The sequence below is a fragment of the Gadus morhua genome, chromosome 5 (assembly GCF_902167405.1).
Source record: "Gadus morhua chromosome 5, gadMor3.0, whole genome shotgun sequence".
Taxonomy (NCBI): domain Eukaryota; kingdom Metazoa; phylum Chordata; class Actinopteri; order Gadiformes; family Gadidae; genus Gadus; species Gadus morhua.
Window position 1 is genome coordinate 9,738,390 of NC_044052.1, and position 17,500 is coordinate 9,755,889.

Sequence of the window (17,500 nt, forward strand, 5' to 3'; positions counted from 1 at the left end):
CAGGCAGGACCATTCAGTTGTATAGCAGAAGCTCTATCCAAACACCACTTTATCCAAACTAATTCAGATACAGTGAAGGGACCATGTATGTTCGTTTAGGCGTCTTTATCAAGGATGTGGGAGTTGAAAACCCTCCCCACTTTACTATCCTCCCTCTGCTGGTTACAATGAGGAGAGATGCGTCGACATGCAGTGTTACACACACACACACACACACACACACACACACACACACACACACACACACACACACACACACACACACACACACACACACACACACACACACACACACACACACACACACACACACACACACACACACACACGCACACACAAACTCACACACACATATATATTATCATATAATTGATTCGCTCTATCCTCAGTGCTATTTATGAGGTTGTGTATGGAGTCTGTCATTCGACAAACCTATCTGATTTAATAAACGTCAGATAGAGAGTAGATCGGAGTAGAATTCCTTTGTCGTCGCAGAGGGTACAGCGAAATTTTTGTAGCTTTTGTAATGGAGCATTCGCACGTATAAAATCCAAAAAAAGTACAAACTAGGCTAATTTAAGGCGCAAACATATATATACATATAATATATAGAACAGTAAGATATGAAAAAACAACAATAGAATAGCAGCTGAGATATTAAAGGGTGATATTATCCCACTAGGTTTGAATAGCCAGCTATTGTAGTCAACAAAAATCAGACTTATCCTGTGTTTTAGTGAGATCACAAGTGGTAATGTCCAACCTGATGTATGATGGATAGATCAGTCTACCAGCCTACCAAGTGGACTTGACAGATTTTTAAACGGCTTGTACTGGCTTATCACACTGACCTGGTGGCATAATATCACCCCTTTAACTCATTGCAACGCACAGCCTCTTCCATCCACATTCACAGCCATGAGGACTTATGTAGACGTCATGTCTGGATGATGTGCTTGAACCCCTCCAGCCGGCCAGTTCTCGGGCGTGTCCACCCCAGAGATGTACCGCCAGTGCCTGCTCTCGGGCTGCCGGTGTCTGGAGCTCGACTGCTGGAAGGGCAAGCCCCCAGATGAAGAGCCCTACATCACCCACGGCTTCACCATGACCACTGAGATCCTCTTCAAGGTGCCCATACATACCACTGGCTGATGTTGAACACCAGTCTCATGATCTTCATTTACTCACACACGTGCATGCCGGGTGGAAGTCCAAAACCCAAACAATTCGGCCATTGTAAAATATACCAAAGAAAATTCCTCAAGCATTGCGGGAGAGAGAGAGAGAGAGAGAGAGAGAGAGAGAGAGAGAGAGAGAGAGAGAGAGAGAGAGAGAGAGAGTAAAATAAATAAAATCAATGCAAATCCTCAATGCAAAAAACGTGCATCCTGGCAGCACTTCAATTTACATCTTCAAACCAAGAACGTTGAATTATATGCGTGCTGTGATTAATCTGGAGTGTTCTACCATGCAAGATAGCGGTGGGGGATGCGTGGGGCTGGAGTAGAGAGAAGCAGTGGTCAGGTTCCCATCACAGTTACAGCCCCCTGTTGAAGGCTTGGCAGCCAGTGTGTAACAGGTCTTTGCAGGCTGCCCTGCGCTTTGAGGTCGTAAATGTACACTTTTGTACTTACATGGGATGTATGGGTTACATGGGCTCCCCCCCCCCACCCACACACACACACACACACACACACACACACACACACACACACACACACACACACACACACACACACACACACACACACACACACACACACACACACACACACACACACACACACACACAAAGAAAGAACACTCGATACTTTCTGTATCTCACACTCCTAACACTCTCTGAACCACACACACACTAAAACACACACACTCTCTCACTTTGGTTCTCGGTTCTGTTTTAACACTTCCCTACAAGGGCCTCTAGAGTGCTTCTCCTTCCTGACAAAGACACAAAACACCTTCGTGGGGTGGAGGAAGACGCCGTTCGGGGTGTCAGGCCTCGTCTGCCCGTTACGTTAGGAGAGAATGACAGTAGTCTCTGTGTGTCTGTGTTCCCGTTTGAACGTTATCGTGGGCCCCTCTGTGTTATTTCCTGCCTGTGTGCCTGAATGTCAGTGCTTTCACTTTGTGTTATGTTATTTTATTGGTGTTGTACTTTTATGCCTCTAGGAATTCTGCTTTCAAGTTTGTGCAACTGCCTTTGACCATCCATTCTTGCTAAAAGAGAAACACAACGTGATGAGTTCATTTAAAGGTTCGATCTCAATGAAAACATATTGCTTATCTCTCTCTCTCTGACTTTTTCTCTCTCTCTATCTCTTTGTGTTTGTGTTTATCTCTCTCTCTCCCTCTCTCTCCCTCTCTCTCCCTCTCTCTCTATCTCTTTGTTTATACCTCTCTCTGTCTCTGAGTGTGTGTGTGTCTCTTTCTCTTTCTGTGTGTGTGTGTGTGTGTCTCTCTCTGTCTGTCCATGTCGGTGTTTGTGTGTGTGTATGTGTTTGTCTGGCTTCCTCTCCTCCTCTCTACCTGTGTGTGTATGCGTCTCTCTCTCTCTCTCTCTCTCTCTCTCTCTCTCTCTCTCTCTCTCTCTCTCTCTCTCTGTGACAGGATGTGATCGAAGCCATCAACGAGAGTGCCTTCAAGACCTCCCCATTCCCAGTGGTCCTCTCCTTTGAGAACCACGTGGACTCGTACGTGACCCCCCCAGCCCACCTCCCTGCAGACTCTCAAAGACACACCACACTAAGTATCATGGGGCACATGAGGACAGGACAAAACGGGGGACGGGGGGGGGGGGGATAGGACACACATAGGAGTGTTGTTCTACGTCAGTGTGGTGTTCTAACGGGTGTTTCTGTGCTTTGTTCCAGGGTGAAGCAGCAGGAGAAGATGGCCAACTATTGCAGAACCATATTTGGTGATGCCCTGCTTACGGAACCGCTGGAGAAATACCCTGTGAGTAGCAGGGTGGCCGCAGGGATCAAGGCAATCAGGGCCTTGTGGTTTTCATCAATATCCTACATGCCTCTGGTTCTCCGTTACCTGATCCGTCTGAGGGAACTGATTTACGTGTGGGTAAATCGGCCACATTCAGACACACGCCCACCGCGTTATTACCTACGCCTTGCTGTGTGTGAATGTGTGTCTATGTGTGTCTATGCACGTGTGTGTTCTGCACATACATGCTGTGCACAGTGTTTGCACACAGACTACTACGAGTCCATCGAACGATGTATCTCTCCGCTCATTGCCCCTCCTCCCCTCTCCCATCTTCCCCTCTCCCCCCCTCTCCCCTCATCCCCTCTTCCATCCTCCCCCCCTCTCCCCTCCCCCCCTCTCCCCTCCTCTCCCTCTCCCCTCTCCCCTCCTCCCCTCCCCTCCTCTCCCCTCCTCCCCTCCTCCCCTCCTCCCCTCTCCCTTCCTCCCCTCCCCTCCACTCCCCTCCTCCCCTCTCCCCTCCTCCCCACTCCCCTCTCCCCTCCCCCTCCCCTCCCCTCCTCCCCTCCTCCCCTCTCCCTATCCCCTCCCCTCCTCTTTCCTCTCCCCTCCCCTCCACTCCCCTCGTCCCCTCTCCCCTCCCCTCCACTCCCCTCTCCCTCTCCCCTCCTCCCCTCTCCCTCTCCCCTCCCCTCCCCTTTCCTCTCCCCTCCCCTCTTCCCCTCTCCCTCTCCCCTCCCCTCCCCTCCACTCCCCTCGTCCCCTCTCCCCTCCCCTCCACTCCCCTCTCCCTTCCTCCCCTCCCCTCCCCTCCCCTCCCACCATCCCTCCCCCTCAGCTGAAGCCCGGTCAGCAGATCCCCAGCCCCTCGGAGCTCATGGGGAAGATCCTGATCAAGAACAAGAAGGGCCACGACAAGCCCGCCATCGTGGAGCAGGCCCCGCTCCCAGAGGTGGGCGACGCAGCGACGGACCCCGCCGCTCCGGGAGCCCCCCCGGAGGCCCCGGCTGGTGAGATGGACCCCCAGCACTCAGTCCTTGTTGTTGTTGTTGTTGTTGTTGTTGTTGTTGTTGGGGAGGTGGTTGTGGGTTGTTAATGAAAGAGACCACCAAATATTGTGTGCAGTAAAATAGGCAATACGTTACACTACAGATGGAAACGAGCTCAGTAGCTCTGGCCCAACTGCTGTTGTTGTGCACAGTCCCTGTTAAATTAATTAAATAAGAAGAATCTCATATGCAGTCTCAAAAATATCCATGGCCCGGTATGTTTCTTCAATACGGTATCCACCTTTTCTGTCTTCAGATCAGCAAATGTAACCGACAAGGCATGAAGGCTTTTATATTTTGAAAGCCTTTATATCATCAAAGCCATCATGGGAGCCCCCCACCCACTGAGTGCAACCCACTGCTAGCGTAATTGACTAGCGTTGTTATTCTGAGCTGCTCTGTCGTCTGTCCGGTGCTTCAGACGCCAAGGCGGCTGCTGTGGACGAGAACGAGGAGCAGGACGATGCGGACGAGCAGGACGAGGAGAAGATGAAGACCTCGGATGAGGTACGGTGAAAGACAATATCAATGCTAAATAATAATTTATAAAAAAACATCAATTCGACGTGGAGTTGTTGGGTTAAACAGAGATGACGATAACCCTGCTTTTTGTTCTTGCTGGTCAAGCAGGCCCACAGCGTGTTATGAGGGCTGTGTCTTTCAGTACAGAACATCACAGTTTGTACTTTTCTGTCACATGTCACGCTGTGCCCACGTTGATGCCAAGAGGAGGCTCTGTTAGAAGAAGGAGAAGTCTTGTTTCTGATCTAGTTCTACAGCTAATGAATGGACAACATGGCATGCCCCCTGTCTCGTATACAGCGGGCGGCTGATAGGACCGGTGGGCAGTGAGAGTGAGGCGGTCGACCTTTCGGATGATGTTCTACTCTCTTCTCCTCCCCTCCTCTCTCTCCCTCAGGGCACTGCAGGACAGGAAGTCACGGCCTACGAGGCCATGTCCTCTATAGTCAACTACATCCAGCCCAACAAGTTCATGTCTTTTGAAAACTCCAAAAGTAGGCTCTTCTCCGCTCTCCCTCTTAAATACTGTTATTGCCTGCAATTCATTTATAATTAATGCAACTTAAAATGTAACCGCTATTAACGATCACTAGCCTCCGTTTTATATTCATTGACTCGACAATTCTAAGTGTTGGTGTGGGTATTGCAACGGTCAATTTAACAAACAAGTTCTTAGTGCTTTGCTTACTGCCTACGCTTACGATGAAACTGCATTAACACTGTATTTGTTGACGTTCCCGTCTCCTTTATTACAGAGAAGAACAAGAGTTACGGCATCTCGTCTTTCGTGGAGACCAAAGGAGAAGCGATGATTGCCAAGAGTGCAGTGGAGTTCGTCGAGTATCCTTTGCTCATTTGGAGCACGCACAATCACATCCCACCGGTCAACAAGGCTTTGGTGGGCTGTTCATTGTACATATGGGACAGGGGTGGGTTTGCGGACCTTTAACCAGGTTCCACAGATATAACCGGAGGCAGATGAGCAGGATCTACCCTAAAGGAACCAGGATGGACTCCTCCAATTACAATCCCCAGCCCTTCTGGAACGCCGGCTGCCAGTTCGTGGCCCTCAACTATCAGACTATGGGTAGCTATTGGGTTATTGAACTCTGACACAAAAGCATTAATCACAAGACTCTGGTCACCCCATCTTGTGATTCATGCTTTTATGTCGATTGACAGGGTCGAGCTATTATACATGTGCTGTACATGATGATTGACATGGGATATATGTTTGGAAGCTGTGGTTCTGTTCTTCGCCACAAGGGGTCAGTGTTGGCCTTTTTTGACATGCACCAGAAATCCTACACTGTATCTGTCCAGCAAAAAAGTGGCAGCTGAACGGACTTGGGTTTGTGTTTTCAGATTTCCCAATGCAGCTCAACATGGCGTTGTTTGAGTACAACGGGAGGTCGGGTTACCTCCTCAAGCACGACGTCATGCGACGCAGCGACAAGAAGTTTGATCCGTTCTGCGAGAGGATAGACACCATCATAGCCAACACGCTGAGCATCAAGGCAAGGTTCACACGTAGCATTACACACACACACACACACACACACACACACACACACACACACACACACACACACACACACACACACACACACACACACACACACACACACACACACACACACACACACACCGGGCATATGTTGAATCAGCAGCTTCTATAGGCTAGTCAGCCACGAACAGCTTGAGTCATACGCCCGATCTATAAGGGTGGTGGGGGGACACTCTTCTGAGGTTTAAAGTGCAACTGGCAGGTTGGGAACCCAAATTACCTAATGTGGGGAAAGCATAAAGGAAATCGATGTTACCACTCCAACAGGTAAAAGCACCACCATCAGGTGTACACACCATTATGTGAATAAACCATCAGGTGAATATGCCAGCAGGTCAAAGCACCACCATCAGGTGAATACCCCACCAGGTAAAAGCACCACCATCAGGTGAATACCCCACCAGGTCAAAGCACCACCATCAGGTGAATACACCATCAGGTGAATACCCCACCAGGTCAAAGCACCACCATCAGGTGAATACACCATCAGGTGAATACCCCACCAGGTCAAAGCCCCGACATCAGGTGAATACACCATCAGGTGAATACACCACCAGGTCAAAGCACCACCATCAGGTGAATACACCACCACACCATCAGCTGAATACCCCACCAGGTCAAAGCACCCCCAGGAGGTGAATACGCCATCAGTTGAAAACACCAACAGGTGAATACACCACCAGGTTTAAACACCATCAGGTGAATCCACCATCAGGTGAATCCACCATCAGGTAAATAATCAGGTGTATCCAGCATTAAATGAATCCACCTCCTGAATGCACCTCGGCGCTACTGGAGGCGTGCTGCTTGACATCCTAGTGCAGAGTGACATGTGGACAGCTGATTGACAGCCCCATGCTGCCCCTAGGAGCACACAATGGGTGTAATTCAAAAAATATTACCTGCTAGTGGCTCTTAGGAAATACTAACAACAGAAAACGCCGGTACTCATTATCCCCCCACAATATACCCTGATACTGACTTACGGAGAGACCGCTGAACACATGACAAACAACCCAAGCCGGGTTAGAAGAGGCCAGTGTCCCCTCGGTTTCATACCGCCGTGTCCTCCAGAAGCTGTTCTCTCCATTTAATATTAATGGGAATTGTTCCCTGCAGGGGGTCAGCGTGCGTATCATTTATACCTCTCCGTTTCCCTGTGAGCTCTCAGACCTCACCTGACATGGACTCAAACTCATTGGTTTCATAAATTGAAGCTCACGTGCGCATCATCAACGACTGACTTTCTATGCCATACATAGACCTGTTTTGCCTCCCATGGTGCTGTCTATCTATAGCCGGTTCATTCGGTGTGAGTATATACACAGCCCGAAATAACTGCGGCTGCCTGCTGGCTACCTGGAGTTGTTCCCTGGTATCCATTAGTGTTAAGCTTTAGGAGAAAACCAATACATATTATCCTCCCGCGGGGGGGCCATGTGTGTCCATGTGTTTGTATGAGCATTCAGTTTCAACCGGTTCAACTCCCCGTCCTTTAGACGCACCACGCACAGCGGGACGTGGAAGGGCTTTGTGTCGTTGTGAATGAATGGCGGAGAGACTTTTACAACGAAAACTAGACCAGAGTGCCCCTGACTGGTCTCTGACGCTGGGTTCTCACCTTGTCCCGCCAGATCTACTCAGGGCAGTTCCTGAGCGACAAGAGTGTGAAGACAGGTGTGGAGGCGGAGATCATCGGACTGCCGGGAGATCCCAAGAAAAAGTTCCGCACTAAATGGACCGCCACGGCAAACGCCATCAACCCTGTGTGGAACGAGGAGCCCTTCGTCTTTGAGAAGGTGTGTGCGTGTATATGTGTGTGGGTGATGACTACACACGTGTTTGTGTGTGTATTTGTGCACGTCTGTGTTTGAGTGTGTGTTTGAGTGATGATACACACATGTTTGTGTGTGTGTGTGTGTGTGCGTGAATGCGTTTTGGAAGAAAGGGTACTTAGACAGATGAGACTTGTTAGTGTGTGAGTAATATGCAGGAGTCGGCTGACCCTGATGCATTGATTCGTGCCACATCTCGCCCAGATCCTGCTACCCGAAATGGCCTCCCTCCGGCTCGTGGTCCACGAGGAGAACGGTAAATTCCTGGGACACAGGATCCTCCCTCTGGATGCCATTCAGTCAGGTGAGTGAAAGGAAGGCATCCCAACACTTTACATGATCCAACTCACAGCTCACTCACCGGTGCATACGCTCCCCCAGTTTGTACTGGTGCTGTAGCCCTTGTATGGCTCTCCTAACCCAGCACTCACACCTGTCTTCTGTCGACAGCCACATCATATAAAGTCGTAGCCACGATAAAGGTGTATGAGTTCTTTACGTCTGACCTCCAGGCTTCCAGCACATCGCCCTCCGCAGCGAGGGTAACATGGTGCTGACGCTGCCCGCCCTCTTTGTGTACATCGAGATCAAGGACTACATCCCGGCCGCCTTCGCAGGTGCCCCGCCCGTCTGCTCTGTGTCCCCGCGAGGCGCGCGCCCGCTCTTAGAACCGTTCTAAATGGAATCCCAGGAAAGGGGAGGCGGCCACTGATGCTGATGCTGGAGACGAGAGGATGTGTTTATGGCCCTAATCACGTAGAGATGCTGGTGTATCTGAATATGATTGATCAGCACACACTCAAACACACACACACACACACACATACGGACGCACACAAACACCACACACACACACACACACACAAACATACAGAATGGCAAACAGAATACATCTCTCACTCAACAATTAAGATAATAAAATATCAACTTTATATTTTGATTCAGGAATGAAGAATTGCATTTTTGCGAAGCCATCCTTTGTAAATTTGATGAAACTTATCCTTTATAATCCTCCACTCACAAAAGTGTCATTCATATATTATCATCTCTTATAGGGCTGCTCGATTAGGGGAAAAAACATAATCAAGATTATTTTGGTCAATATTGATATCACGACTACTCAAATGATTATTTTTGAGTTTGAAAACATGATGCATATATTCAGTATTTTCCTCCGAAGAATCACTTTGTTACTAAGAACTTTGAAATTTCCCCTTAAAAAAATACACAAAATGTTTAAATAGAGAATGTTCAAATCAAAATTAATGTAGAAATATGTATCCAGCTGTTCTGCAATTTCTATCAAATATTTAGTGCATAAAATAAATATACTTGCGTTTCAACTCGATTACATTAGTTTACATCAGTGCAATCCAATATTGATTGCACTGCCCCACTCTGTTATATAATATATATAATATATATATATATATATATATATATATATATATATATATATATATATATATGAATACAGTGCTGCTGCGTTACGCTATCGCTTTCTTCTCTCACCTCAGATTTCACGGATGCCTTGTTCAACCCAACAAAGGGCACAGAGAAGACCACCACCAAACCACAGGAGGTAAAATGAAGGCCGTACTTGAGACAACTAATCGCCGTATCCACTGGCAACCGGTGGAGTGACATACACAACCTGTCCTCCGGTCTTCCATAAAACCATAACAGCAGTAATTGTCTTCCTGGAAGGCGATTATGTTGGTAAGAATGTGTTGTCCTGTGCTCCATCTCCCCTGAACAGTCCTCCTCCTCCTACGTCAGCCCCTACGAGATGCCCGCCGTTGCCGCCGTGGCGTCGGCCACTCCCGCTCCTGATACAGGTAATGGCGCTCGCGGTTAGCGACAGAGTATATAGGTTAGTATTCACAAATTGTATCTGTTAAAGAACATGGATGGTAGGTGATTCAAATGAAGACGCGGTAAATGGGTTCGTTTTGTTTGGGTCGCACTGGTGAAAGCACAGATTGGCCTGTACAGTATGAGAGATGTTCATGAAGTGTGGATGTTCTCCAGCTAAAACTCCAGAGACCAAGACAGACGCCGTGGAACCGCCAGCGGCTGAGGCAGAGGCCACAAAGGCGGCAGAAGGAGAACCCAAAGCTGAGGAAGAACCAAAGACTGAGGAGGCTCCCAAGGCCGAAGAAGAACCCAAAGTTGAGGAGGCTCCAAAACCTGAAGAAGAACCCAAGGCTGAAGAAGAACCCAAAGTTGAGGAGGCTCCAAAGGCTGAGGAAGAACCCAAAGCTGAAGAAGAACCCAAAGCTGAAGAAGAACCCAAAGCTGAGGAAGAACCCAAGGCTGCAGAAGAACCCAAGGCTGCAGAAGAACCCAAGGCTGCAGAGGAGGCGGAGGTCATCCCAGAGGCCGCCTTAGAACCAGCACCCGGCACCGAACCTGAGCCCGCCCCTGAGGGGCCGGTCAGCGAGCCGGACCCCGGGGTGGAGGAGACTCCAGCCGCTGTGGTTCCCGTCGCGGTCGACTCTACTCCTCCTCCGTCCGCTGGAGGTAACCCTCAGTTTAAATAGATACTTGTCCCTGAAGGTAAGGTTGAAATTGATCACGTTAAAGTGATCATATGTGTCTCCGAACACAAATGCTTGTGGTTCTCTATATCTATATCTATAGCTATATCTGTCTCATGGTGTCTCCCCTGGCCTTTGTTCTTTCACCGACAGACCCCATCACGGTGAGTGTTGAAGAGCTCCTCCAGCACAAGAACTACATCAAGGTCACCAAGCGGCAGGAGAAGGAGATAAAGGAGCTGGAGAAGAAGCTTCAGAAGAAACAGGAGGACCTGATACAGAAAAGCACCGACAGCTTCAAGGCCTACAAGAAGAAGGGCTCCCTCAAGAAAAAGGAGTAAGGACCTGTGTTTTTCTCCTTTCTGTTCCAGTGAGTCAATGTTGAAAGATTGAAGGAACACAAGCGCATTCAAAGCAATCACAAAGGCCTGTGAATAAAGATGACTCATCATGGTACAAGTCACTCCAGCGCCGCTCAAACATTAACCCCTTTCTCTTTTCTGATTCTATAGGCTGTAATAATTGTGTTCCTTCTTCTAACATATCCCGTTACCGGGAACTGGTTCAGGCCTTGACCGGCGCCGCTGACGCTCCGATGTGTTGTGCAGGGGGGAGGGGGAGTCGACCCAGGCTAAGGAGCAGAAGGAGAAACTCCAAGGGGATCTGAACACGCTGTTGGAAGATCAGTGCAACCAGATGAAGAAGAAGAAAGACACTCACGCCACTGAGGTAACGTCCATGAGTTCACTGCATTCAAATGGAATGGTTACATTGGAGAAATCGTACGAAAAAGGTTACTGTAACTATTGATTTCCAAGGGTATTTCATCGTTATGACATTGAGGTTTTGCGTTAGCTTCAACCTTCACCTAACAGCTATATGTTAATTATGACCGGCGTGTTATCCCACTTCTTAAAACGGTAGGATAGCACTAAACACTTACAGCTACGCAATCCTATTCCGTTTTTTGCCTCTTTATTTAAAAGTAAAGCAATACCATCTTGTTGTTAAAATGCAGAAGGAGCCTGAATTCATTGTGTTCGATGCACCTACTTCCACCACTTGGCCCACCCCTTTTTGCACCCATTGGCCATTTTTCATGGCTTTATTGATCCGACCCCCACCCGCCAAACCGAGGCCTTCTCTCCGTCGGATCAGGGTGCACCCACAGTTCTCTCCATCTCCTCTCTCAGCGCACGGCCTCAGCCTCACGGGCGAGCTGCCAGGCCCGCCACCGGCTCTATCGATTACCCATCAGCCCCGGGGGCTCAGGGGTGCTCTCTGAATCAAGCACTGACTCTGCATGAGATTGAGAGGTCAATCAAGTCGTCTTCCAGCGGCCGTACACCTCACTGGACGGACTGCACTTTTCATTCAGATCAGTCCGACACGGAGGTTCATCGTTGTTGCGGTTTATTAGAGTCAAACACACGGATCAGGGCCAGGATTGTTTGAAGTATGGGGAGCGTATGAGGCTTTGGTTAAACCCCTCTCCTCCCTAGTCTATCAAAAAGCCAAAACTAAGCTCTTTTGGATGCTTTGAAGACAAGGCAGGGTTTGCAAGGTTCCTAAATTGAACCACCGGGATTATCACATGCGTACAAATGTTTGCTGCAACTCAGTGCCATTTGTATCTCTGACTGCTCCTGCTCCTGGGCTAGGAAATGCTTTCTTCACAACGATTGGTATGCGGCCGCATTATTTTGGTTTCTCTCCAAACATCCATTCTTGGTCGGGTTGTTAAAGGTGCCATGGCATGAAAATCTCACTTTATGATATTTTCTAACATAAATATGAGTTCCCCTAGCCTGCCTATGGTCCCCGAGTGGCTAAAACTTGCGTTCGGTGTAAAACGAGCACTAGGTGTTCTACTCGCCTTTGAAAAAAACGGAGGCTCAAGCGCGCTGATTTGGAATGTGGTATCATATGTCGTCACATATCATCTAAGCTCCTCCCCTTACTCTGCCTGGCCCGCCCAGAGAACTTGGCCCGCCATGAGACACGACCGTGCGAGCGCCACATGTGTGTGTGTGTGTGAATACACACACTGTAACGCAAGTGTTTCTTGTCAGTTCTTTGACGTCTCTTGTATTTCCTCAACGAGACTGTAGTGGGGGTTATCTCAGCCATGGTTGAGAATGAATTGGGGGAAAGGAACTTTGGCTTTGACTCCCTCAAGAACATGAACCACGACATGGAGGAGAAAGGGATTGTTGGCCGCGAATGTCTCCCGCTTGAGCCCCGCTTCGCGCTGCCGAGGGACCGCTGCCGAGGGACCACCGCCTCGGCGCTGCAGGAGGCGGAGGTGCCTAAGCGCTGCCCGGCAACAATCCCTTTCTCCTCCATGTCACGGTTCAGTCTACTTCAGATTGATGTGGACGTGGAAGAACCAGGAACGTCGGAGAACCCAACGCGGTCGTTCGAGATTCATAATTTCGGCTCACACAGCTTTGGCCGTGATAATATATATTATATGATATAGATATCTATGTATATGATATTATTTAGATATAGAGCTCCAGGACTCCCGTGTGTTCTAGAATATTTACAGAACATGGCTAAAGGCTGTGTGCGCCTCGCCATTGCGATACATCCACTGTAAACAGAGCGCATGGTACCGTGGCTGCAAGCTGCTCAGGGCCACACCCCCACCCTCCTCCTTGACCCGCCTCGCTCCTCCTCATTTGCATTATAGCTACAGACACCAGAACAGCGCATTTGGGGGAAGCTCAATGTGCGACAGGCTCGGAGTGGCTGTAACTCTGCACCACGGCTGAATTTCGGGAACGTCTTTGAATAACGTGTTAGTGGCCCACTAATACCTATATTAAAGCATCCATAAAATAGCATGTCATGGCACCTTTAAGTGCTTTTTTCTGCCACAGGGTCAAATATATATATATTTTTCTTTCTCAATGTCACCCTTTTTTCCTGTTTATCTTTGGGTCATTATGTCACCTATAGAAACTACAAGCTTTCCTGGGGGGGGGGGGGGGCTGGGTTTGCATAACATACAACCCCAGTTTCCTGGGTAGTGATGCAATACGATTCATCAGGGGGACAGCCACTATTGATCCGAGTCTTACGTCAACACACAGGATGTGGTTATGTCATTGGGTATTTTTTGTCGTTGTTGTTGTCAAGTGTTGGGCCTTCCTGTCTGCCTGTACCGACGTCCGTCTGTTTCTTGTTGGGCAGAAACTGGCCAAGCTGCTGGAGTTGGCCACAGAGAAACACACCAGTGAAATGAAGACACTTGAAAGGTCTGAACGCGCACACACACAGACACACGTACACACACACACACACACACACGGGCGGCATGTAGCAGGAGGTAGAGCGTGTCCCTGAGCATGATACCTCACCCTCACCGCCCCAGCTGGCTGTCGCCTTGCGTGTACCACACCGCCGTCGGTGTGTGAATGTGTTCATGAGTAGGTGAACGTTAGGCAATATTGTCAAGCGCTTTGAGTGGCCAGTGGTTAGAAAAGCAATGTATAAATGGAATCAATTTAACATTTACACGCACACACACTCCATGAATTGTGTTTAGGAGACACTGCCACAATGCCTGTGTGACCCTGTGTTTGAGACAGGAGGACGCAGAGGGGGCAGTAGCTCAGGAGGTAGAGCAGGTTGACTTGTAACAAGAGGGTTGCTAGTTTGATCACCGGCTCTGTGTCCCTGGGTAAGACTCCCATCTACAACTGCTCCAGATGAGCAGGTTGTTTAGCATCACATGGTTGACACCACTGTGTGTGTGAGTGGGTGTGTATAGAATGTTTGTAAGTCGCTTTAGATAAAATCCACTAAATGTAAATGGGATTGTAGACAACAAGCAAGTAGAATGGGAATTAGATCCTTGATGTCTGTCTCATTCTGAAACCAAAGCACCAATTTTGGTTCCTCAGTGGAACAAACTGTTTTTCTTTCATTTAAAAAGGTATTTGGCCATGTACTTTGAGCATTTAGTGCAGGGTGTTTGAGGTGAACTGTTTGTGGTATTTGGAAGGGGGAAAAAAAAGCATGCTACTCTTGGCCTGTCCTTGGCTGCTCTATTGTAATCCTTCAGTCTGCTTCCACTGTGCTTCACCTCCACAAACCCACCTGTGCAAACACAGTTTGCACAGGTGATGAGGAGCTGTCTGAGGATGTCTGTATTTATAATGATTGTGTGTTTTTGTGTATGTGTGTGTGTGTTTGTGTGTGTGCATGCGTGCATGTGTGTGCGTGTGCCTGCCCCATCGCAACAAGCAGATGGTTATCTCAGGACAGCCATTAGCAAACAGGTGTTCAAACAGCAGTAGGGAGATGAAGACACCTTCCTGTCAGCACCTACACTTTAACATGGGGCTTAACCTTCCATAAAACCCATTGTCGCGAGGTGGAGACGATCAACGCCCCATTTTCTACCTACGGCTCCATTTTTTGACCTTTTTCCATCTTTTTATGTTTCTTTTTGTTCTTAGTGAAAACAAAGACAGCAAGAAGAAGGGAATGTCCAAACGTGCGTCCGATAAAAAGTGAGTCACAATAAGAGTACGCAGGTTCCCATCCCGTTGAAAGGCTTGACACACACAGGACGGCTCACAGCACACACAGTAGTAGTAGTAGCAGTGCACATGGGAGCTGTGTGTGGGTTCGGAGACTTGTGTTGTTGCCAGATTCATATTTCTGCTGCTGTCCTCAGGCTGAAAAAGGCTGCGAGCGTGGAGATGTTGGACGAACCAGCCCAGACCGATGGAGCTGTAAGTATTTGAACAGGATTGATCTCAAAATGGTTCATGTTACTTTGAATACCTTGTGTATTGGGAATATGACTTTTTCGTAGGTAGGCAAATGCATGACTTAATGTATTTCCATATAACTTAGTGTATAGTCCATATAACTCCTGTATGTACGGGACTACAATACTAAATAATAACGACTGTATTGCATAAGCAATAACTAAAATAATCCTCACCGCAGGACTGCTGTGGCGGGGCGCAAATATTTAAAATACTCTCCTTCACTGACTCAGGGCTCAGATTGTTGTGTTTGAAGCAGTAACCATGGTTACACTTTTGCCGTGAAAAACTTGATCCGTTGATCCCAGCAGAAATGCGAGCCGACTCAAAGCTTGAGTCAAGCAATATGAACAAAACCTGATCTTCAGTGGGTTCATGTGTACCTTAAGTACCTTAATGCACATGCAAGCGTGAACTCTCCTGAGCCATTTTGCTGACAAGAATATACAGGCAAAAACGCTAGCACACAAACTGACATTCACACAAACACATACCCCTTGAAACATCCAAGCACTATATTATGTACTCTCCTGAGATGACATTGAAGGCACAGAGGTAGAAAACCTTTCTGAATTTGGCATCGGGGGGCCAAAGTGGGGGTGAGTCAGTAGAGAGCTCTGCTGTTGTGTTAGAGCTGACTCACAACCATGTTGTCGAAGAGAATGGTTTGGCCTCAGGAAGCCTGTGATAGTGAGGACTACCCATAAGCACCGTGGCCAACCAAGCACAAACACGTGCACATATACACATGCACACACTCCCAATTACAAACACACACGCTGACATACATATGCACACACAAACACGCACACAAGCATGCACACACACACACACACACTCACACATTCATGCATACATCATAGACACACACACACACACACACACACACACACACACACACACACACACATACATCACACACGCACACACACACACACACACACACACACACACACACACACACACACACACACACACACACACACACACACACACACACACACACACACACACACAAACCTAATCACATTTGCGCACACACACACCTCAATGACCATATGTATCAAATTGTAATCCCTAATCATTACTTTCCAATTAAACCCTCAAACTATTGGTCACGCAGTCCAAACACTCGTTTAATTGCCGTAGCCTTGTTACTCAGTAGCGGGGCGGATGGAGAGGTAATTGAATCGGACAAATGCAAACTGTTGACCCAGACATATAGATCCACTCTCTCAGGTTGCATCCCCCGAGTCCATTTGTCTACAGGCATTCTCTCTCTCTCTCTCTCTTTCTCTCTCTCTCTCTCTCTCTCTCTCTCTCTCTCTCTCTCTCTCTCTCTCTCTCTCTCTATCTCTCTCTTTCTCTCTCTCTCTCTCTCTCTCTCTCTCTCTCTCTCTCTCTCTCTCTCTCTCTCTCTCTCTCTCTCTCTCTCTCTCTCTCTCTCTCTCTCTCTCTCTCTCTCTCTCTCTCACACATATACAAATGCATACACACACACATACACACACACATTCACAGAAGCACATACCCTTTTAACCATCCAAGCACAGTACACACACACACTGCCTACCCACAGGGCTCCCCTTACATGCAGCCCATTTGTCAACCAGTATTGACCGTGTGGTGAGTGTGTTTGTCGTTGATGTTGTTACAGGACAACAGCCTACAACAGGAGGCTCTGACCAAGAAACAGGCTGCCACCCTGGAGGAGATCAAGGCCCTGGCCAACCAGGTACACACACATTACACTTAACATACACACACACATACACACACACACACACACACACACACACACACACACACACACACACACACACACACACACACACACACACACACACACACACACACACACACACACACACACACACACACACACACTTCATTACCATCTACTGTGTGAGACACGTCAACTTTGACATCTCTGTCAGATGGGAAAATTATCTACCTGAATTATGATTCACTTAGACATCATAATTGCGTTCTAGTCACGCTTCTTGTGAACGGAGTCATACTTCAGAGACGATCAGATGTTCGGTTAGCGTCATGATGTTCCCTCCCGTGAACTTTCACTGGGGAGCAAATCCAAAGTATATCTACTAGTAGTACATTGATGGATAGAGTGGTGCGAATATGAATGTGTGTGAATTTATTTACGTATTCTCTTTTCTTCATGCATTTGTATCGCCTTTTCATGCCTAACATAATGGACAGTGGGTTGAGGAAGGGAGGGAATTACATGCAGCATAATGATCGA

At 48.1% G+C, this 17,500-nt stretch overlaps 1 protein-coding gene across 1 annotated transcript in view; it reads left to right on the top strand.

Moving 5' to 3' along the window:
* Positions 1 to 17,500, top strand: part of plcb2 (phospholipase C, beta 2) — a 22,320-nt gene that overhangs the window by 4,391 nt on the left and 429 nt on the right. Inside the window, exons 11-31 of the mRNA XM_030357272.1 lie at positions 971 to 1,128; positions 2,608 to 2,690; positions 2,871 to 2,955; positions 3,776 to 3,947; positions 4,408 to 4,493; positions 4,906 to 5,002; positions 5,264 to 5,348; positions 5,471 to 5,595; positions 5,874 to 6,025; positions 7,710 to 7,874; positions 8,115 to 8,214; positions 8,423 to 8,527; positions 9,428 to 9,492; positions 9,670 to 9,748; positions 9,942 to 10,433; positions 10,604 to 10,787; positions 11,059 to 11,179; positions 13,649 to 13,713; positions 14,920 to 14,973; positions 15,141 to 15,198; positions 16,895 to 16,972. Coding sequence (XP_030213132.1) covers positions 971 to 1,128; positions 2,608 to 2,690; positions 2,871 to 2,955; positions 3,776 to 3,947; positions 4,408 to 4,493; positions 4,906 to 5,002; positions 5,264 to 5,348; positions 5,471 to 5,595; positions 5,874 to 6,025; positions 7,710 to 7,874; positions 8,115 to 8,214; positions 8,423 to 8,527; positions 9,428 to 9,492; positions 9,670 to 9,748; positions 9,942 to 10,433; positions 10,604 to 10,787; positions 11,059 to 11,179; positions 13,649 to 13,713; positions 14,920 to 14,973; positions 15,141 to 15,198; positions 16,895 to 16,972 — 2,609 coding nt within the window. The remainder of the gene's footprint in view (positions 1 to 970; positions 1,129 to 2,607; positions 2,691 to 2,870; positions 2,956 to 3,775; positions 3,948 to 4,407; positions 4,494 to 4,905; positions 5,003 to 5,263; positions 5,349 to 5,470; positions 5,596 to 5,873; positions 6,026 to 7,709; positions 7,875 to 8,114; positions 8,215 to 8,422; positions 8,528 to 9,427; positions 9,493 to 9,669; positions 9,749 to 9,941; positions 10,434 to 10,603; positions 10,788 to 11,058; positions 11,180 to 13,648; positions 13,714 to 14,919; positions 14,974 to 15,140; positions 15,199 to 16,894; positions 16,973 to 17,500) is intronic.